The following is a 24,274-nucleotide window of genomic DNA, read 5'->3' on the forward strand; positions in this document are numbered from 1 at the left end:
CGTGTAAACACGTACCGCACCCGGACGTTGTCCGTCTGCAGTCCGTGTGCGTGCATGAGACACCGCTATAGTAAGCGCTGTCCCCCCCACATGGTGCTGAAGCCGCGATTCATATCTTCCCTGCAGCATCGTTTGCTGCAGAGAAGATATGAATTATATAGTGTTTAAAATAAAGATCTATGTGCCAACCCGCCCTCCCACCCCCTGTGCGCCCCACCGCTGTTCTGAAAATACTCACCCGGGTCCCTCGTTGGCTGTCTCTGCTTCCTGTCCTGGGCGCACCTTGTACTGTATGCGAACACGTGGGGCCGCCAATTAGAGTCATCAATAGGCGGCTCCACCTCCCATACTGGTTGACCCTTCTATTCATGACTGTAAATGAGCGTCCCCACGTGACCGCATACAGTAGAAGGTGCGCCCAGGACAGGAAGCTGCGACAGCCAACGAGGGACCCGGGTGAGTATTTTCAGAACAGCGGGGGGGGGGGGGGGGGGGGGGGGCGCACAAGGGGTGGGAGGGCGTGGGGCACATAGATCTTTATTTTAAACACTATATAATTCATATCTTTTCTGCAGCAAACGCTGCTGCAGGGAAGTTATGAATCGCGGCTTCAGCACCAGATGCTGGTACGTGTGGTACCCAGTGGGCACACAGGCGACACACGTGTGCCACACTGATGTGCCACAGAAACGTAGGGGCACACGGACACGTAATTCCGGTACCGATTGTTTCTGGTCCCGGAATTATGTTGACGGGTGACTGCCCTAGATTGTATACATAAGGGTTTTGCAGAACATTTGGTAGCTGGTGATCACCAGAGTACATTTTGTGCAGTACACCGTTTAGCCCAGTTGGTAGATAAATGTACTTTTGAGAAGTGTTGAAAAATCCAAAAAATTTTTTATTAAACAACAAGTCTTTATAAAAAGGGTAGCAATTTTAGTCAAAACACAAACATTTATGAAGTATAGGTAGATGCCAAATTGGAAATTACATTACCCACCTACACTGATGACATTTATTGCACATAATACTGTATAAATATTTTACTATCATTATATTATATATTTAGCACAGTTACAGTTAAAAGGTATTTAGTGTTGTAGTTAAAACCAGTAATACAATAGTCAAACATAAACACTACACCATAGTATCTTGCCATGCTACACGGCCAACATCTGAAACAAAATAGGAAGCAAATCGATCCCTCATCTGCACAATTTCAACACTTGTCCTCAGAGGATGATCTTGGTAATCGGGCAATGGGTTTGGAATGGGTTCATCGAGTTCCACGTTCAGTCTCTCTTTGGCCATAATATAATTGTGGAGAACCACACAAGCCTTCACAACCTCATCCACTGTCTCAGTTTTCAGATTAATGGCAGATCCTAATATACGCCATTTGGAGACAAGGATGCCAAAGGCGCACTCCACAGTTCTTCTGGCTCTGGACAGTCTGTAATTGAAAATACTTTTTGTGTGGTCCAAGCCCCGACTGGAGTAGGGTTTCAGTAGGTTGGCACACATCTGAAATGCCTCATCCCCAACCACAACAAATGGCATTGCCGGGCCTTCGGTGTTGGGAAGAGGTCGTGGCTGGGGGAAATTAAAATTGTTCTCATATAACCTTTGGCCCATATCAGACTCCTTAAATGTTCGTGAGTCATTTGCACGGCCAAACGCTCCAATGTCCACGGCGAGAAACCTGCAGTCCGCACCTGCAATTGCCATGAGCACGGTGGAGAAGTATTTTTTATAATTAAAAAAGAGAGATCCACTTCTTGCAGGCTTTGTAATCCGAATGTGCTTCCCATCAACAGCTCCTATACAGTTAGGAAAAGAACAGACTTGCTCAAATTTCTTGGCGTTGGCCTCCCATATTTCACTTGTAGGGACGGGTAAAAATTCTCCACGTAGATTGTCCCACAAAGCACGGCATGTGTCGGAAATAATTCCAGAAAGAGTCGAGACTCCAATCCTGAATTGAAAATGCAGGGATCTCAAGGTCTCTCCAGTAGCCAGGAAACTGCCAAGAAGAAAAACAAAGAAATTACATTAAAGGACATTGTATTTTAATAATTACATTGACCATACCCAACCCAAAACAAATTTAAAAAAAGGGAAAAAAAAAAAAAGGGAAAAACATATCACAGTCATTCAAAGACCTACGTACCGTAGAATAACCAGCAGCCGTTCATCTGCGGAAATTGATCTCCGGAGCTGTGTGTCCTGCCTGGTAATGGCTCCTTCCACAAGACGCAGAAGATAGCGGAAGCTGTCTCGTGACATCCTGGTATATTCATAATATTTTTCCAGGTTGTCATTAAGCACGCCAAACAATCAATGGTAGGCTCCACGGCTCTCCCGGACTTCCACAATAGGGTGTAGCCAAAAGCGATGATGACTCCTTCTCCGTTTATCCCTTTTCCTTTGATGATATCAGGCGGTAGCATAAGCATTGGCCAAGGCAAAATCCACCTCCATATCCAGGTAGATACTCTCCATGGAACGCTCCATCATGATGCTGAGACACAAGGAAAATGGGACAAATTCATCTCTGCCAGGGTATATATACACACACTTTACATACACCCACCCTCTTCTATCCATTGGTAGTCTTTATCTAGTGTCTAGACACATTATAAACATCAATTAAGGAAAACGCATGCGTCGTAAAACGCTGCATTTTTTTGTAAAAACGCAATTGCGTTTAAAAAAAACGCTGCATTTTACAACGCATGCTTTGGACGCATGCGGTACAAAACCATGCGTTTTGTTTGCGTTTTCACTGTGTTGCGCGTTGCGGCGACACCGCTGCGGCGCAAACCGCAAATGTGAACGTAGCCTAACAAGAGAAATTGGACCCCAGAAGTTGTCCAATTTATCCCGAGTACGCTGATGCCCCATATGTGGGGGTAACCCACTGTTTGGGCGCACGGCAGAGCTCAGAAGGGAGGGAGCACCATTTGACTTTTTGAGCGCAAAATTGGCTGTCGTGTTTGGAGACCCCCTGATATAACTAAACAGTGGAAACCCCCCAATTCTAGCTCCAACCCAACTCCAACACACCCCTAACCCTAATCCCAACCTGATCCATAATCCTAATCACTAACCCTAACGATAATCACAACCCTTACCCCAAAACAACCCTAATATCAACCCTAACCATAACCCTAATCAAAACCCTAAATCCAACACACCCCTAATCCTAATCTCAACCCTAACCTCAAACCTAACCCTAATCCCAATACACCCCTAATCACAACCCTAACCTTAACCCTAATCCCAAACCTAACCCTAATTCCAAGCGTAACCCTAATACCAACCCTAATCCAAACCCTAATCCCAACTCTAACCCTAACTTTAGCCCCAACCCTAGCCCTAACTTTAGCCCCAACCCTAACCCTAGCCCTAAGGCTACTTTCACACTTGCGTCGTTTGGCATCCGTCGCAATCCGTAGTTTTGGACAAGAAACGGATCCTGCAAATGTGCCCGCAGTATGCGTTTTTTGCCCATAGACTTGTATTGCCGACGGATCGTGACGGATGGCCACACGTCGCGTCCGTCGTGCACTGGATCAGTTGTGTTTTGGCGGACCGTCGGCACAAAAAAGTCCAATGAAACGTTTTTTGTACGTCGCATCCGCCATTTCTGACCGCGCATGCGTTGCCGTAACTCCGCCCCCTCCTCCGCAGGACATAGATTGGGCAGCGGCTGCGTTGAAAAACTACATCCGCTGCCCACGTTGTGCACAATTTTCACAACGTGTGTCGGTATGTCGGGCCGACGCATTGCGACGGCCCCGTACCGACGTAAGTGTGAAAGAAGCCTAACCCTAAATTTAGCCCCAACCCTAACCCTAAATTTAGCCCTAGCCCTAACCCTAGCCCTACCCCTAACCCTAACCCTACCCCTAGCCCTACCCCTAACACTAATTTTAGCCCCAACTGCTGTTCTCCTGCCGGCCAGCAGATGGAGACAGATGGCGGGCGCACTGCGCATGCACCCGCCATTTTCTTTTCCCCGGCAGCCAGGAGGAGCAGCAGGAGGACCCAGGGACACAGGTGAGTATGCTAGGGTCCCCGAATCCCCCTATTTCTCTGTCCTCTGATGTGCGATCACATCAGAGGACAGAGAATTACACTTTACTTTTTTTTTTTTTTTTGCGGTCGCCGGTAAACAGTTAATTACCGGCGATCGCAAAACAGGGGTCGGTAAAACCGACCCCGATTATGTTCTTTGGGGTCTCGGCTACCCCCGGTAGCCGAGACACCAAAGATTCTCCCGGTGCCGGCCGGCGGGCGCAGTGTGCATGCGCCCGCCATTTTGAAGATGGCGGCGCCAATCGGGAGACACGAGGAGCATCGGGGGAGATAGGTGAGTATTGGGGGGCTACCTGGGACCACTTTTCTCTGTCCTCCGATGTGCGATCACATCGGAGGACAGAGAAATTAAAAAGAGATTGCGTTTTTTTTTTGCGATCGCCGGTAAACGGTTAATTACCGGCGATCGCAAATGCGGGGTCGGTTAAAAACCCCCCGAATCATGTTCTCTGGGGTCTCGGCTACCCCAGGCAGCCGAGACCCCGGATAAAATCCGACTCTGGGGGGCGCTATTCACTTTTTCCACAGCACCGTGGTTTAAGTACCCTTAGCAGCCGCCGTTAAAAGGCGTATTGGCGGTCGCTAAGGGGTTAAAAAACTAATCCATTTATTTTGTAGTATGTTTTATGTCATTGTCCATTTGTACTGTACAGGGGTAGAACAGTGGCACAGTGGTTAGCACAGCAGCCTTGCAGTGCTGGGGTCTTGGGTTCTAATCCCACCCAGGACAACATCTGCAAAGAGTTTGTTTGTTCTCTCCGTGTTTGCGTGGGTTTCCTCCCACATTCCAAAGACCTACTGATAGGGATTCTAGATTGTGAGCCCCATCGGTGACAGTGATGATGCAAAAACTGTAAAGCGCTGCGGAATATGTTAGCGCTATATAAAAATAAAGATTATTATTATTATTATTATTATTACTGAAAAGCGCTGTCCTATCAACCTTTCTGCATTTGGTTGAATCTGAGCAGAAACTTTATCCCTGTACACTTTAGAATTCATCTGTTAGTTTCTGTTTTCATTACCATCTTCAATAAAACTAGTGGCCCAGAGATGTTAGTAGCCATGCATTCTCATGCCATCACACTGCCTCCACCATGTTTTACAGAGGATTTGAGCTGCTTTGTATCCTGAGCCATTCTATGTCTCCTCCATACTTTCTCCTTTACACCATTCTGGTACAGGCTGAACTTCATTTAGATGCTTTTTTGATAAAGTCTAATCTGCCCTTACTACGGTAATTTTAAAATTGATTAATGGTTTGCACCTTGAGGTGAACCTTCTGTGGTGAAAATTCTTTACTTGGATGGATGTTGTGAAGAGGTTTTTCTTCACCATGGAAAAGATTCTGCAATGATCCATCACTGTTGCCTTCTGTGGACGTCCAGGCCTTTTTGAATTCCCAATTTTTTTTTTTTGCAAAATGTACTAAACTGTTGACTTGGTCACTCTTAACGTTTCTGTATTCTCTCTGATAGATTTCTTCATTTTTTTCAGCCTAATGATGGTCTGTTTCACTTCTATTGAGAGCTCATTTGACCTCACTTTGTGTGCTCACAGGGAACAGCTTCCAAATGCAAAAGCCACATCTGAAATCAGCTCCACATATTTTACCTGCTTAGTTGATGACGGATTAATGATGGAAAAGTCAATGCACCCCATTTTAGAGCTTTTGCGATTATTGTCCAAAAACTTTTGATCCCTTGGACAAGAGGCAGCTACATATTAAAGAGCTGTAATTCCTAAACAATTACTTAAATTAGGATGTGAAAACCCTCAGATGAAAACCGCGAGTCTGGACTTTAAGCCCAAATAGGTTAGAAAACTGTATCATGAATATGTTTTGGTAAACATTTAAAATAAACATGTGTCACTGTCCAAATATTTCTGGACCTAACTGTATATCCACACAGTCATGGCTGAAAGTGTTGGCACTCTTCAAATTGTTCCAGAAAATTAATGATTTCTTGCAGAAAATTATTGCAATTGCACATGTTTAGTTCCTGTGTATGCATTGGAACAACACAAAAAACTGAGAAAAAAAAGCAAATTGGACATAATTTCACACAAAACACTTTCACTTTCCAAAATTATGGCCAAACAACTTTGCTTCAAGCATGTGATGAACTTTCAAACTCCCCTGTGGTGAGTAGCATGTATAGTCAAAATTAAAATCATACCTGAAATTAGATTAAACGGGGAGGGGTTTAACCCTTCCCGACACGTGAAGTACACATACTGCTTTGCGGGAGCTGTGCTCCCGCAAACAGCAGTATGTATACGGTGCCGCGAATGCGCAGCCTCACGCTGAGCGCAACGGTGGTCGAGTGAGGGTGTCCGTTCTATGTGAGAGCTGACACCCCACAGCAATGCTCACGATCGTTGCAAGCACCGATCGCTGGTATTTAACTGCTCTGATGCTGCAACATAGAGGAGTATCATGCAGGGAAAGCTAAATGGTTCCTCGCTCCCCAAAAGAAATTCAGCAAATTCTTCACTCTCAAAATCCAAATGCCCCTTCCCTTCTGAGCCCCAGTGTGCCTAAACCACATATAGCACCCACATGTTTGGCATTTCCGAGTTGATGAGAGCCTGCCTAAGTCATAAGTGTGTGTCTCCAGAAGCATGAGCTTGACATAATCTACTGGTGACTGCAACGTACTGGTCACTACAATGTACTGATCACTACAACAGCAGTTTGTAATTTTCACTCAGCAACATCTACTACTGCTAGTTTCTGGAAAAACACCCATGGAGTCAAAATCATGACTACATCTGTAGATACATTTTGAAATAGTTATTATTTCTAAAATGGGGTCACTTGAAAGGGGATTCTGCTTTTCTAACACTTAGGGGCTCAGTATATGGAATCCACAAATGAGTCTAAGAAAATCTGCAATCCAGGAGAGAAATAGCGCCCGTCCCTCCCGAGTCACTCTGTATGGCTAAGCAGTACTGTACAGCCACATATGGGGTATTTCAACATTCAGCAGAAGTTGTGGGACACATTTTGGTGCTATTTTACCCATTTCCCAGTATGAAAATGTAAAACTTGGGGCTAACACACAATCTTGGTGGTAAAAATGTAAATTATTTTTTCTTCACTGCCCAATGGTATAAATGTTTGTGCCACAACTGTGATGTCAATATAATCACTGCACCCCTAGATGAATTCATTGAGAGGTTTAGTTTGTAAAATAGGGTCACTTATGGGGGGTTCTGCTGTTCTGACACCTCAGGGGCTCTGCCAATGTAACATGGCACCCTCAAAGTAAAATCTGCAATATGGTGCTAATGCCCTTGTAAGCTTTGCACTGTGCCTCCAAAGTAGTTTTCAACCACATATGGGGTATCCGTGAACTCAAAAGAAATTGCACAACAAATTTTGGGGTCCATTTTCTCCTGTTACCCTTTTGAAAATACTAAATTTGTAGCTAAAAATGATTTTTGTGGGAAAAATGAGATTTTTGTAAAAATTTTCACGGCTTAAAAGGGAACCTGTCAGCAGGATTGTGCAGTAACCTACACAGTGTCAGGTCGGCACCGTTATACTGATTAAAATGATATCTTGGTTGATGAAATCCATCTTGTGGTTGTTTAATCTTTATCTTCAGTTTTGAGTTAATGATATGACCATGTTCCGGGGCTGGCCTGGAGGGGGGGGTCTTTATGTGGTGCTTTGATTAGGTATTCATAATGCAGACTGCTGACAGGTCACTGATCCCTCACTGGCCTGCCGCCGAGTTTGCATACTGAATACCTGTACATACTGAAGAGAAAAAAACCCTTCTGAAGGCAAGCACCAGACGTGGCACCTGAGCTGCAGCATATTCGCATGTTTAGTGTCCTATTCTAGTAATCACTGTTCTTGATGTTATTGATCGCCGAGAGCTGCTACTGCGTAGACGGCGCCATCTTGGAGAAGGAAATCTCTACATACACCGATATCTGCCACTGAGCAGAAGCGGCAGGTGCCATTTTCACATTTTTTTTTTTTTTTTTACAATACTCAATATTCTGCCACCGATATATGTGGATGATGTAGCTGAGGGATGTGATCACGAATCGCAATATAAACAATGGCGGGTAGCGTTACTCGCTAACCTGTGCTCCTTGTCCTTATCAGCTGCGCGTGGTGATCCAGAAGGATGATGCAGTGATACATTCAACAGGTTTTATTTACAGTAATCCAAAAAAAGAGAAAAAAATCCAGCTTCCAATAATAATATTGTTTCTCTTTTTTTCGGATTGCTTGCTCACGTGATGACTACACGTTATCCGTGCTTCCCCACAACACATGCCGACAGGTGAGCTGGTATATATTTTTTTCTTTTTTCTGCTTTATTTACAGTACCTTGGGTGAGATGAGGTGAGAGTGAGGATTGTAGGTTAGAGCTGTTATAGAATCACCAGATAGAGATAATAGAAGCTCCAGGTTACAGAAAACAAGAGAATCCTTCTCCAGCTCTGCAGCACATGTGTATTCCAAGATGGCACGGAGTACAAAACAGGAAGAGAAGGAAAAAGATAGGAGGAGCTATGACAGAAAAGTATTGTGGGAAAGTACTATAACAAATATTACTGTGTAATACAGCAATGGCCAGTAGATTGCAGCAAAGTATAAAATACAATAACTAGGCATATTAGCATTACATAAATGTCCATGTATGACTGAAAGTCTATCAGAATAAACTGAACAGCACACTCCCTGTCTGAAATCCTTGGATTTCACTATACCATCAGTCTCGAATTGGGAGTGTTTACCAGAAGTGCATGGAGGGATACCTCAACCTGTAAGATAAAAACAATGCATGCAATGCAACAATAACATATTGTATAACAAGATAGACAAATGTCTATAAAGAGTTCCTGAAGTAATCCAAAGAATAACCCATGTTTGGATTGGAGAAGCCGCACTAGGCCAAACTGTCTCCAACCCATTTGTAATCCAAAGGTTCAAGTTCCTTGAAAGAGTTCCTTCTGGATTGGATGGATAATCAATCCTCAACCGGTATGAGTAAGATAATCTCTTATATAGGCCTAATAAAAGATTTAGGGTCACCTTGCTTAGTAACTGTCACTTTTATCTTGTGTACCTTGCCATCGTCACTTGGAAAGGTTTTAGACATAAGTCCCATAGGCCATGAGTTTCTTTCCTCCTTCTGGTCTTTCAAGAGGACAATATCTCCTATTTGTAAGTTTGGCTTTACTTGTTGCCATTTTCTTTGTTTTTGGAGAAGTGTCAGGTACTCCCTCTTCCATCTATTCCAGAAACAATTAGCCAGATGTTGCACATATTTAAACCGTCTCTGATATTTGTTACCGGACACAGAGTCTTCAGGCGGGTTAGGAACAGTTCCAAGTTTCTGGGTAAGGAGAGTTGCCAGAGTGAGAATTGTAGGAGATTCTGGATCCGTAGATATGGGTACAAGAGGTCTTAAGTTTACTATAGCAGAGACTTCTGCTAAGAAAGTGGTCAAGGTCTCGTGAGTGAGTCTTGAAAGATTTGAGTCCATCAGCATAAATTCCAGTATCCGACGGGTAATGCCTATCATTCTTTCCCATGATCCGCCCATATGGGAAGCATGAGGAGGATTGAAGACCCAGGAACAGCCATTGGCTGTCAAGAAGTTCTGGACTCGTGTTGAATTCAGTTCCATGGACTCTATCACTTCTATGTGTATTGCTCGTACACTCATGCACGTGAACAACACTGCCCAACGTTTACTTTCCGCATGCCCGCCTCTGGTCCGACGTGCAGCGACTGCCCATGGGCCAAAAACATCCAAGCCAACATAGGTAAATGGAGGCTCTGTGCTTGTCCTATCAGCAGGCAAATCAGACATCTGTTGTTGTTGCAGTTTTCCTCTTGTCTTACGACACTGAACACAATGATGAATTAAATGGGAAACCGGTCTCTTTGCTCCCAATCCAGAAGCCTGCAGCTCTTAAGGCTCCTTCAGTGAAGTGTCTGCCTTGATGTTTGATTTTTTCATGGTAATGTCGTATTAGTAGAGTGGTGATATGATGATGACGAGGAATAATTAGAGGATTCTTTTCTGCCTTATCCAATTTAGCTTTGTTTAAACGACCACCAACTATCAATAAACACCTCTCGTCTATTACTTGGTTTAGGTTGACAATGAGGCTGTTTTTAGGAATGTCTTGTTTTTTTACGTATACATTCCAGTTCCTTGTGAAAAACATTCTGCTACACATTGCGTATCACAATGAGTTCACTCAGAGCAATGTCTTCTGCAGAGAGAGGCTTATGGCAGATATGCCAACTGTGACAATCAGTGTTACTGTCCTTATTGTGATAGCATTGTACAATGTGTACTAAGCTTGCAATTGCTCGAACCAGACTCGTCCATCTCGAGAAGCGATCAAAATGCCGGCAGTCCAAGCCAACCTTCTCCTTGAATTTGGTGATGAAGGTGCTGACATCAGGATGGATCTCTGGGTCGACATCTGGATCCTGAAGGTTGAAGCTGTCTTCAACGGCAGTCTTTTCGCATTGGTCATGAAGGAACGCTGGTCCTTGTGTCCGTTTGAGCAGATCTGTGGCTTCTTCCACTGTGGGCAGGGATTTAAGACCATCGCCCACGTAGAAGTCCTTTTCAACGAACTGTTGGGCATCCTTCCCGAACTCTGCTGCACCATCGGAGGTGGTCCTATGTAAGCCGTATGTAGCGACTGCAGAAGAAGGACTGTTTCCGAACACGTGCACCTTCATGCGGTATTCGACCATTTCCTTGTTGGTGTCGTTGTCTCGGTGCCATAGAAAACTGAGATAATTTCTGTGATCTTGTTGCATGATGAATCAATGGAACATTTGTTTGATGTCGGCGGTAATGGCGACCGGTTCCTTTCTGAATCTCATGAGTACTCCCACAAAGATATTAGTCAGGTTCGGACCAGTGAGGAGAACGTCATTCAGAGATACGCCGTCATGTTTGGCACTTGAATCGAACACCACTCTGATTTGTTTTGGCTTTCTTGGATGATACACTCCAAAGGAAGGTAGATACCAGCATTCTTCATCAGCTTGCAATGGTGGAGCTGGCTCTGCGTGATCATTGCGAAATATCTTGTCCATAAAAGCTATGAAATGTTCCTTCATTTCAGGCTTGTTCCTTAATGTTCTCTGCAGTGAGATGAATCTAGATAAGGCCTGTTCTCTGTTGTTAGGAAGCCTGGTCCTTGAAGCGTAAGGGAGCAACCCAGCGGTCAGATTCATTTTTGAAGAATCCACTGTCCATGATTTTAAGAAACTCCTTGTCTTCTATGGATAAGGCGACTTTGTTGTCATCTTTTGTTGTATGAAACACTGTTCTCCCCAAGTCATCACCGTGGGGAGTGGGAATAATGTCAGGCTCCTGGATGCAATCAGAGAACCTTTCTTTCACTTCGTAGTGATGAGGGCATGGCTTAAAGTGAGTTGCACGACAATTTTGGAGCACATACGTTTTACAGGCGTTGACTTCGGATGCCTTGTGACTCCTATCCAGACATACATCGCCCACGATTACCTAGCCTAGGTCGAGTCTTTGGGCGTATGGAGCATCGTCTGGGCCGTTGCATTGTTGGCGCACCTTGTGGACCTTCAGAATGTCCCTCCCGAGTAAGATTAGAATATCAGCATTCGTGTCCAGAGGAGGAATTTCATTAGTCAGGTGCCTTAAGTGGTGATGATGATGAATCGCAGCTTCCAGAGTGGGAATCTCCTCACTGTTATCAGGTATCTGGTCACATTCAATTAGGGTTGGGAAGGGTATATGCACGTTTCCCTTGATTGAAGAGACTATGTACCGAGAGGCTCTCCTGCCAGAAGTCATAATACGACCAGAGCAGGTGTTTAGGGTGTATGGAGTCGTTTGTCCCTTTATGTCGAAGATCTCAAAGAATTTGGACCTTGCTAGAGATAGTTTACTTTGCTCGTCTATTATGACGTACACTGTGGAGGCCTTGTCGGGTTGTCCTTCTGGATAGACCTGAACTAGACATACCTTGGCACAACATTTAGGAACAATCCCTTCTCCACATATCTCAGTACATGAGTAGGAAACAACAGTTGGGTCAGGGACTTGTGGCTCCCCGCCATGCTTTTGAGCAGGGTTGGATGCTGCAGAAGGTTGTGAGTTGCGTGGAGCTGGCGTGGGATGCATGGCTGTGACGTGTTTATCACTGCAGCATTCAGTGCACTTAACGGTGTCCTTACAGTCCTTAGCGAGGTGGTCTGAGGAGGTGCAACACTTATAACATATCCCAAGCTCCTTGAGGGTATCTTTACGCTCCTTCAAAGTCCTTGCTCTGAATCCACAGCATTCTTTAAGTGGGTGAGGCCTTTTGTGGATAGGGCACATACGGTTACTGTCCATGACTTTAGGAGCAACATTATTTGTTTTAGTGAAGGCAGGTGTAGTAAATGGAACGTCAGTCTTTCTCACGGATACTGTGTTCCTTAAATCTCTACGTTTGGCAATGTTATCATACCTTGTAGATGATGATGATGCTGGTGGAGTAGGCTCAGTGAAGTCGAAGCTGGGATCATTCTTCATCCGAGCTTGGTCGATGATGAACCTGGAAAAATGTGAAAAGGGGGGAAAGGACACATCATGCTGCCTTTTATATCGTGAGCCGTGGTCTGCCCATTTATCCTGCATGCCGTGTGGCAACTTGGACACTATTGGATTAACGCCATGAGCAGTATCTAGGTAGCTCAGTTCTGAGAGACGTGGGTCTAATTTTGCTAATTCTATTTCCTTTAGCATGTCGCTCAGATCTTGAAGTTTTCTATTGTCCCTGTTAGTTATCTTTGAGAAGGTTTGCAGTCTTTTAAATAAGGCACATTCTGTTGCTTCTGAGCTGCTGTAGGTTTGTTCCAGTCTCTCCCAGGCTGCAATAAGACCTGCATCTGAGTAGTCCACATGAACTGTCCTTATAGTCTTTATGCGCTCTGCTGATTCAGGGCCTAACCAGTTAACGAGCAAATCCAGTTGTTCCTTGCCAGTGAGATTAAGGTCTTGGATCACTGCTTGAAAGGTCGATTTCCAGGCTCTATAATTATCGGCACGATCATCAAACTTTGAGAGACTAATGTTTATTAACTCCCGGCGAATCATGTATCTGGCGAAGTCAGACATGTCCGATCTCCCAGTCATTGTTGCAGGATGAACTTGTGATATCCGTGGGGGATGTAAGTTCTCTGGCTTATATGACTGTGACAAATCAGAATGAAACGATGCGGCATAAGGGTTAAACTGCGGTTTAGTCTCTATAGGGTCCGCTGGCTGTGGCCTAATTAGTAAGTTAGTGCTGGAAGTTACCTTGTCGGCAGTAGGTGGCGACATCTCTTGGCTTGCGGGCGCATCTGTGTTAGAAACTGGAGGTGGTGCTGGTGCAGATGTTAAATGTCTTAGCACGTAGTCAGAAGTGCGATCAGCTGTGTCTTCCATTTCTTCTGGAATAAGACTGGATTATCATCTTGTCCCAGTGCTTGTTGAAGGACCTTCAGTTTAGCAAGGGCAGTTGCTTCTTCCTTTTCTGCTTGGAGTAATTTTAATTTCCTTTGAGCTTCTACTTCAGCCTCCTTTTTAGCAAATGAGCTTTTTACTCTAGCTTCCTCTGCAGCCGCACGGATCTCCAGTAGCTTGTCGGACAATGTTGACTTCCTGGCGTGAGATGATCTGGAAGACCGATGCGGAGTTCTGCTTTATCCTGGGCATCTCGTACTAATGAGGTCTTTTCTTGGAGAAGAGTTTCCCTTTCAGTTAGTTCTGCTGGGGCATCTTCCATGTCACAGTTACTCAGGAATGTGATGTACCTTGCAAACAGTCTCTGGTAGCAATCATAGGCGGCATATAAACTCTTCAATGTGGCGGTTAAAACTGTGGTGTCACTGTGATAGCGTGGAAGAGCTGCTAAATAGTGATCAACTGTGCCCCATTAATGTTCTAGGTTATCATGGAACTCGTCTCTAGTAGTCTCAAAGTTCTCTCTGGCCTTTTTGTGTCGGCTTGGTTACACATCTGGGTGGTACGTAAGTGTGGACTCTGCTCCTGCAGCATCTATGGTATCAGGAACCTGATGTGCTTCACTTGCAGATGGGTCCACGGTGCTTTTTGTAGACATGTTTTAGCTAAGATGGCGGACGGTTAAGACTTGCTAGCAGACAATGCATATGCACAGACACTGAAGACTTAGGTCTCTTGTTACTATTCTGCCACCGATATATGTGGATGCTGTGAAGATGTATCTGAGGGATGTGATCATGAATCGCTATATAAACAATGGTGGGTAGCGTTACTCGCCATCCTGTGCTCCTAGTCCTTATCAGCTGCGCGTGGTGATCCGGAAGGATGATGCAGTGATACATTCAACAGGTTTTATTTACAGTACCTTGGTGAGATGAGTTGAGAGTGAGGACTGTAGGTTAGAGCTGTTATAGAATCACCAGATAGAGATAATAGAAGCTCCAGGTTAGAGGTAACAAGAGAATCCTTCTCCAGCTCTGCAGCACATGTGTATTCCAAGATGGCACGGAGTACAAAACAGGAAGAGAAGGAAAAAAATAGGAGGAGCTATGACAGAAAAGTATTGTGAGAAAGTACCATAACAAATATTACAGTGTAATACAGCAATGGCCAGTAGATGGCAGCAAAGTATAACAAATACAATAAATGATAGAACTAGGTATATTAGCATTACATAAATGTCCATGTATGACTGAAAGTCTATCAGAATAAACTGAACAGCACACTCAATACTTAATTAGTATAAACAGAAAGAAAGAATGCGGAACTCACCCTGTATCTTCAGCTAAATTTGTGTCCTTTATTTAGCACTTATGCCATAACAGACATTGTGCGGCAACGGCAGGAGTGCACGAGGGAGCGGGAGAGTGAAGAGACGGGACGATGGCCGTTTCGCCCACAAGAGCTTCTACGAGTCCTAGTGTCAGGTATTAATTATGCACACTAGAAGGCAGGTCACAGAGATCAGTGACCTATCAGCATTCTGCATTATGAATACCTAATCAGAGAACCACATAAAGACCCCCCTCCCGTCCAGGCCCGCCTGGAACAAGAATATCATTATCTCAAAACGGAAAATAAAGATTAGACAACAACCACGGTTTCATTTTAATCAGTATAACGGTGTCAACCTGACACTGTGAGTAGATTACTGTGCGCAATCGGCTGACAGGTTCACTTTAACGTTATAAACTTCTCTGAAGCACCTTGGGATCCAAGATGCTCAGTACACATATACCTAAGTTCCCAAAGGGGTCTAGTTTCCAAAATGGTGTCACTTGTAGGGGGTTTCCATTGTTTAGACACATCAGGGACTCTCCAAAAGCGACATGGTGTCCGATAAATATTCCAGCTAATTTTGCATTCAAAAAGTCAAATGGCATTACTTCCTTTCCCAGCGCTGTCGTGCGCTCAAACAGTTGTTTTACTTCACATATTGGGTATCGGCGTATTCAGGAGAAATTGCACAACAAATTGTAAGGAGCAATTTCTCCTGTTATCCTTATGAAAATGCTAAATTTGGAGCTAAAAAAGATTTATCTGTAAAAAATTTTTTTTTTTTTATTTCCACGGCTCTACTTTATAAACTTCTGTGAAGCACGTGTTGATTCAAGGTTCTCAATATACATCTAGATACGTTCCCTAAGGGGTCTAGTTTCCAAACTAGGGTAATTTGTAGGGGGTTTCCACTATTTAGTCACATCAGGGGCTCTACAAACATGGCATTGCGTCCGCTGATTATGTCAGCAAATTTTACATTCAAAAAGTGAAATAGTGCTCCTTACATGCCAAGCCCTGCCGTGTACCCAAACAGTGGTTTTACCCCACATATGGGGTATCGGCATGCTCAGGAGAAATTGCTCAACAACTTGTATGGTCCATTTTCTCTTGTTAACCTTGCAAAAGTAAAAAAAAAAGTTAGGTTTAAAGGACAATTTTTGTGAAAAAGTTAAATGTTTATTTTTTCCTTCCACATTCCCTTACATGAAGGATTAATAAAAACATTTGAATGAGGTTTTGAGCACCTTGAGGGGTGCAGTTTTTAGAATGGTGTGATATTTGGATATTTTCTGCCATATAAGCCCCTCAAAGTCACTTCAAATGTGATCCCTAAAAAAAATTGTTTTGCAAATTTTGTTTTAAAAATTATAAATCGCTGGTCAACTTTTAAGCCTTATAACGTCCTAATAAAAAAAAACTATGTTTCAAAAATTGTGCTGATGTAAAGTAGGCACTTATTAACCATTTTTGTGACATGACTTATTTTAGGGCATAAAAATAAAAATTTTGAAAACTGCAAAATTCCAAAAATTTCTGCCAAATTTCCAATTTTTAAAAAAATAAACCCAAGTCATATCAGGGAAATTTTACCACTATCATGAAGTAAATATGTCAAAAGAAAACATTCTCAGAATCAGTGGGATCTATTGAAGAGTTCCAGAGTTATCACCTCATAAAGTAACAGTGGTCAGAATTGTAAAAATTAGTCTGATCATGAATGTGAAAACAGGCTTTGGGGTGAAGGGGTTAGTCTTTGCATAGTGTGTCTGTGTGCCACACTAAGGCTATGGTCACACTATCAGTATTTGGCCAGCATTTTACATCAGTATTTGTAAGCCAAAACCAGGTGAGAAATAACAAGAGGAAAAGTATAATACAAACAAGTACAGCAGTGCTGCATTTTTGACCCACTTCTGGTTTTGGATTACAAATACTGATGTGAAATACTGACCTAATACTGATGGTGTAACCATAGTCTAAGCATGGAGAATAGAAATACAGTATGAGTAGATGAGTAGTAGTTTTTTCCACGCAGAAATGCTGCAGATCCGCAAGTGATTCACAGTACAATGTAAATCAATGGGGGAAAAAAATGTTGTGCTAATGGTGCGGAAAATTCCTCACTGAAAATGCAGCAAATTCAAAAAAGGACCATGTCAATTCTTGCGGATCTGCAGCATTTCTGCACCCATTGACTTGCATTGATTCCGTCAAATCTGTAGCAATACCGCAGGATCTGTGGTTTCGCTGCAGAGTTGGGTCCAATAAAAGCTGCAGATTGGGAGAGGGAAGAGTGTGTGGGTGGAGACTATGTGGGTGTGCGGAGACTGCGTGTGGGCGGGGAACATGTGCGTGTGCTTGTGTGTGTCTGCGGAGGTCTGCGGTGCTGTGTGTGTGTATGCAGCACTGTGTAGTCCCATCATCCGGCTACTGTGTTCAAGTGTAAAAAAAAAAAAATAAATAACACATACACATATACAGTACATACAGTACACATATATAGACATACAGTACATACAACAGAGTACATACTCACCAATCACCTTGATCCCGAAGCTCTCGATTCACCTGTAAAAAATATTAAAATAATCAACAATATACTCCCTGATCCGCAGAAATCCAATTAAAACGGGTGTCCCACGACGATCTACCGTGGAGAGCTGCCACATCAGCTGATGCGACCACTCTCCAGGGGCTCCGCGATACAATGACAGAAGGTATCCTTGCGCACTTTATCTCTCTGCCACTGAAAGTACAGTAGAGTTCATACTGTCAATTGTGGCACTGCTGTGTGGGAAAATTCCCACACTGCTGTTATGATCAGGCGGCCTTGGAACAACATAGGCAGCCCCCCACAAATAATGACGGTGAGTAGGAGAGGAAAAGACACACGCAGGTGGAAAACAGATTTAGCAAAGGAGGCAACTTCTACCTAGATGGGAAAGTATAGTACAGGATACTAAGCGGTCAGCAAAAAATCTACAAAATATCCACCGCAGAAAAATACAAAAACTCCACCACCTAACTAAAGGTGTGGAGAGTATATCTGCAACTCCAGCAAATCCAACCAGACTGAGAAAACAACAGGACAGTCGAAGCTGGGACAAAATAGAAACTATAAACAGCACTGAAAAATAGACACACAGCCTGTGAGCCTAAGAAAAAGAATAAGACACTTATCTTTAGCTGAAATGGCAGCAGGCAGGAGAGGCCAGGCAAAGAGCCAATACTGGCAATAGAACATTGACAACTGGCAGGGACTAATGAGTCCTGCAAAGCTAAATACCCCAGTCAGCTTTGCAATTAGCAGATACACCTGTCCAATCCTGCAGTCCAGGCACAACTGCATTACCATCTACAACCACCGGAGGGAGCCCAAAAGCAGAATTCACAACAGTATACCCCCTTGAGGAGGGGTCACCGAACCCTCACCAGAGCCCCCAGGCCGATCAGGATGAGCCCGATGAAAGGTACGAACCAAATCAGCGGCATGGACATCAGAGGCAGAAACCCAAGAATTATCCTCCTGGCCATAACCCTTCCATTTGACAAGGTACTGAAGCTTCCGCCTCGAAAAACGAGAATCCAAAATCTTCTCAACAACATATTCCAACTCCCCATCGACCAACACAGGGAGGATGAACAGAGGGAACAACGGGCTCCACATATTTCCACAACAAAGATCTATGGATGACATTATGAATAGCAAAAGAGGCCGGAAGCGCCAGGCGAAAGGACACCGGATTAATAATCTCAGAAATCCTATGAGGACCAATAAACCGAGGCTTAAACTTAGGGGAAGAAACCTTCATAGGAACATGACGGGAAGATAACCAAACCAGATCCCCAACCCGAAGCCGGGAACCAACACACCGACGACGGTTAGCAAAACGTTGAGCCTCCACCTGAGACAGCACCAAATTGTCCACCACATGAGCCCAAATCTGCTGCAACCTGTCGACCACAGAATCCACACCAGGAAGGTCAGAAGGCTCAACCTGCCCAGAAGAAAAACGAGGATGAAAACCAAAATTACAAAAAAAGGGCGAAACCAAAGTAGCCGAACTAGCCCGATTATTAAGGGCAAACTCGGCCAATGGCAAGAAAGCCACCCAATCATCCTGATCAGCAGACACAAAGCATCTCAAATAGGTCTCCAAGGTCTGATTAGTTCGCTCAGTCTGGCCATTTGTCTGAGGATGAAATGCAGAAGGAAAAGACAAATCAATGCCCAGCTTGGCACAAAAGGCCCGCCAAAACCTAGAAACAAACTGGGAACCTCTGTCGGACACAATATTCTCCGGAATACCATGCAAACGGACCACATGCTGAAAAAACAACGGAACCAAATCAGAAGAAGAAGGCAATTTAGGCAAAGGCACCAAATGAACCATCTTAGAGAATCGGTCACAAACAACCCAGATAACCGACATCCTTTGGGAAACATTAAGATCGGAAAAAAAATCCATAGAAATATGCGTCCAGGGCCTCTCAGGGACCGGCAATGGCAAAAGCAACCCACTAGCACGGGAGCAACAAGGCTTGGCCCGTGCACAAGTCCCACAGGACTGCACAAAAGACCGCACATCACGCGACAAAGAAGGCCACAAAAAGGACCTACCAACCAAGTCTCTGGTACCAAAAATACCAGGATGACCAGCCAACACAGAACAATGAACCTCAGAAATCACTCTACTAGTCCATCTGTCAGGAACAAACAGTTTCCCCACAGGACAACGGTCAGGTTTGTCAGCCTGAAATTTCTGAAGAACCCGTCGTAAATCAGGAGAAATGGCAGAAAGGACCACCCCTTCCTTCAAAATACCGACTGGTTCCAAGACCTCAGGAGAATCAGGCAAAAAACTCCTAGACAGGGCATCAGCCTTAACAGTCTTAGTACCAGGAAGGTACGAGACCACAAAATCAAAACGAGAAAAAACAAGGACCATCGAGCCTGTCTAGAATTCAACCGTTTGGCAGACTCGAGGTAAATCAAACTCTTATGGTCGGTCAATACCACAATACGGTGCTTAGCTCCCTCAAGCCAATGTCGCCACTCCTCAAACGCCCACTTCATAGCCAACAACTCCCGATTGCCGACGTCATAATTGCGTTCCGCAGGCGAAAATTTACGGGAAAAGAAGGCACACGGTTTCATCAAGGAACCAACAGGATCCCTCAGACAAAACGGCCCCTGTCCCAATCTCAGAAGCGTATACCTCAACCTGAAACGGAAGAGAAACATCCGGCTGGCGCAACACTGGAGCAGAAGAAAAACAACGTTTAAGTTCTTGAAAGGCAGAGACAGCCGCAGAGGGCCAATTCGCCACATCAGCGCCCTTCTTAGTCAAATCAGTCAAGGGTTTAACCACGCTGGAAAAATTAGCAATGAAACGGCGATAAAAATTAGCGAAACCCAAAAATTTCTGAAGGCTCTTCACGGATGTGGGCTGAATCCAATCATGAATGGCCTGGACCTTAACCGGATCCATCTCTATAGATGAGGGAGAAAAAATAAAGCCCAAAAAAGGAAACCTTCTGCACCCCAATAAGACACTTAGACCCTTTCACAAACAAGGCATTGTCATGAAGGATCTGAAATACCATCCTGACCTGCTGCACATGAGACTCCCAATCATCGGAAAAAATCAAAATATCGTCCAAATATATGATCAAGAATTTATCAAGATAACTCCGGAAGATATCATGCATGGACTGAAAAACAGATGGAGCATTAGAGAGTCCGAATGGCATCACAAGGTATTCAAAATGGCCTTCGGGCGTGTTAAACGCAGTTTTCCATTCATCACCCTGCTTTATACGAACAAAATTATAAGCCCCCCGAAGGTCAATCTTAGTAAACCAACTAGCTCCCTTAATCCTAGCAAACAAATCAGAAAGCAAAGGCAAGGGGTATTGAAACTTGACCGTGATCTTATTTAAGAGGCGATAATCAATACAGGGTCTCAAAGATCCATCTTTCTTAGCAACAAAAAAGAACCCCGCTCCCAACGGTGAAGAGGATGGACGAATATGCCCCTTCTCCCAAGACTCCTTAATATAACTCCGCATGGCGGTATGTTCAGGTACAGAAAGGTTGAAAAGTTGACCCTTAGGAAACTTACAGCCTGGAATCAAATCAATAGCACAATCGCAGTCCCTATGCAGTGGAAGGAAACTGGACTTAGGCTCATCGAATACATCCTGAAAATCAGACAAAAACTCCGGAATTTCAGAAGAGGAAGAAGGAGCGATTGACATCAGAGGAACATCATTATGAACCCCCTGACAACCCCAACTAGTTACAGACATGGACTTCCAATCCAAAACAGGATTATGGACCTGCAACCACGGGAAACCCAGCACAACAGCATCATGCAAATTATGCAACACCAGAAATCGACAATCTTCCTGTTGGGCTGGCGCCATGCACATGGTCACTTGTGTCCAAAACAGGGGCTTATTTTTAGCCAAGGGTGTAGCATCAATGCCCCTTAAAGGAATAGGATTCTGCAAAGGCTGCAAGGGAAAACCACAGCGCCTAGCAAAATCAAAGTCCATCAAATTCAAGGTGGCGCCTGAATCCACAAACGCCATGACAGAAAATGACGACAATGAACAGATCAAGGACACAGATAACAGAAATTTAGGTTGTACAGTACTGATGGTAAATGAACTGGCGACCCTTTTTGTCCGCTTAGGGCAGACAGAAATGACATGACAAGCGTCGCCACAATAAAAACACAACCTATTGAGACGTCTGAAACCTTGTCGTTACATTTTAGACTGAATCCTATCACACTGCATAGGCTCAGGACCTTGTCCTGAAGATAATGCCATATCATGCACAGCCCTGTGCTCCCGCAAGCGCCGGTCAATCTGAATGGCCAAAGACATAGAATCACTCAGATTGGAGGGTGTGGGAAACCCCACCATAACATCCTTAACGGATTCAGAAAGACCCTTTCTGAAAATTGCCGCCAAAGCATCATCATTCCATTTAGTCAGCACAGACCATTTTCTGAATTTCTGAGAATACAATTCAGCCGCCTCTTGCCCCTGAGATAGGGCCAACAAGGTCTTCTCAGCTTGATCCACAGAATTAGGCTCATCATACAATAACCCCAATGCTTGAAAGAAAGAATCAACATTAAGCAAAGCAGGATTGCCAGATTCCAGGGAAAATGCCCAATCCTGTGGGTCACCACGCAGCAGGGATATGATGATTTTAACCAGCTGAATGGGATCACCAGAGGACCAGGGTCTCAATGCAAAAAACAGTTTACAGTTATTTTTGAAACTCAAAAATTTGGATGTCACCAAAAAATAAATCAGGAGTGGGAATCTTAGGTTCTAAAGCAGGAGTCTGAACAATATAATCTGAAATACCCTGTACCCTAGCAGCAAGCTGATCCACACGAGAAGCTAACTCCTGAACATTCATGTTAGTACTAGGTTCCTCAGCCACCCAGAGATTAAGAGGGAGGAAAAGACAAAACAGGCTAAGGAAAAAAAAAAGGCTCAAAACCTTTCCTCCCTTCTTCTGAGATGCAATTAACTCATTGTTGGCCAGTGGTACTGTTATGATCAGGCGGCCTTGGAACAACATGAAAAGACCTTCGCTGGAGTAGTGGTAACTATACAGACTGCTAACCCTGAACTTATCACAGACACTAGAAGTAGGCGTGGGGTGTACCTATCAGACCTAGACACCTCGACACAGCCGGAGGACTAAATTTCCCTAAAGATGGAAAATAGGAAAACTGACTTGCCTCAGAGTAGACCCCCAAAGTATAGGCAGCCCCCCACAAATAATGACGGTGAGTAGGAGAGGAAAAGACACACGCAGGTGGAAAACAGATTTAGCAAAGAGGCCACTTCTACCTAGATAGGAAAGTATAGTACAGGATACTGAGCGGTCAGCAAAAAATCTACAAAATATCCACCGCAGAAAAATACAAAAACTCCACCACCTAACTAAAGGTGTGGAGAGTATATCTGCAACTCCAGCAAATCCAACCAGACTGAGAAAACAACAGGACAGTCGAAGCTGGAACAAAATAGAAACTATGTACAGCACTGAAAAATAGGCACACAGCCTGTGAGCCTAAGAAAAGAATAAGACACTTATCTTTAGCTGAAATGGCAGCAGGCAGGAGAGGCCAGGCAAAGAACCAATACTGGCAATAGAACATTGACAACTGGCAGGGACTAATGAGTCCTGCAAAGCTAAATACCCCAGTCAGCTTTGCAATTAGCAGATACACCTGTCCAACCCTGCAGTCCAGGCACAACTGCATTACCATCTACAACCACCGGAGGGAGCCCAAAAGCAGAATTCACAACACACTGCATTGCCATAAAGTGAGAGCAATTAACTACAGTAATCTCTTCAGTGATGCACAGAAGGAGCCATTGTCTCCTGTCAGTGTGTCACTGGAGGCCTATAGAGCAGTGACATCACACAATGTCACTGTTCTATAGGGGAGATCGTCGTGGGACACTCGTTATTAATTGGACTGTGTCGGACAGGGAGTATACAGATGGTTTATTATTTTTTATTTTTTGCAGGCGATCGAGGGCGTCGCAGGAATTAGGTGTGGTTGTAAGTATGGTCAAATTAAGAATATTAAAATACTTTTTTCTGGCTGTGTCTTTTTTTAACTCCTTCACTACTATAGGATTAGTAATGGATAGGTGACTTATTGACGCCTCTCCATTACTAACCGGGCTTAATGTCACACCATTTCTGGGGTGGCTGCGGGCTGCTATTTGTAGCCAGGGGGCAATATCCATGGTCCCTTTCCTAGGCTATTAATATCAGCCCACAGCTGTCTGCGTAGTCTTTCTGGCTATATAATATAGAGGGACCCCACATTATTTTTTTGGGTCCCCCTATTTTAATAGCCAGTAAAGGCTACGCAGACAGCTGCGGGCTGATATCCATAGCCTGGGAAGATCCTTGGGTATTACCCCCTTCCCAGGCTATAAACATCACCCCCAATCGCTGGCTTTTCCACTCTGGACTTAAAAATTGCACGGGAGCCACACAAATTTTATTTCTTTTTTTTATTTTTATTAAACAGACATTGCGTTTAAGGCCGGGGTCACACTTGCGAGAAACTTGCACGAGTCTCGCACCTCAAACCTGGCACTGCTGCCGACACTGGGAACGGAGTGTGCGGCTGCATGAATTTTTATGCAGCTGAACGCTCATGTCCAAGTGCCAGCGGCTCTGCCCGGTATTGAGGTGCGAGATTCGTGCGAGTTTCTTGTAAATTGCGACCCGGGCCTAACGCAGATTTTTTTTATCTATCTATAGATCTATCTATCTATCTAGAGACATATCTATC

At 44.2% G+C, this 24,274-nt stretch overlaps 2 protein-coding genes across 2 annotated transcripts in view; both read right to left on the reverse strand.

Annotated features, from left to right (window-relative positions):
* Positions 1-24,274, reverse strand: part of TRIO (trio Rho guanine nucleotide exchange factor) — a 2,940,676-nt gene that overhangs the window by 2,030,981 nt on the left and 885,421 nt on the right.
* On the reverse strand, positions 594-2,418 carry LOC138642330 (uncharacterized). Its single transcript, XM_069730428.1, has 2 exons — positions 2,174-2,418; positions 594-2,026 (listed from the first exon to the last, which is right to left on the reverse strand). Exons 1-2 carry the CDS (start codon positions 2,287-2,289, stop codon positions 1,141-1,143), a joined length of 1,002 nt encoding a protein of 333 aa, XP_069586529.1. The 5' UTR covers positions 2,290-2,418; the 3' UTR covers positions 594-1,140.

Source organism: Ranitomeya imitator, chromosome 6 (assembly GCF_032444005.1).
Source record: "Ranitomeya imitator isolate aRanImi1 chromosome 6, aRanImi1.pri, whole genome shotgun sequence".
NCBI lineage: Eukaryota > Metazoa > Chordata > Amphibia > Anura > Dendrobatidae > Ranitomeya > Ranitomeya imitator.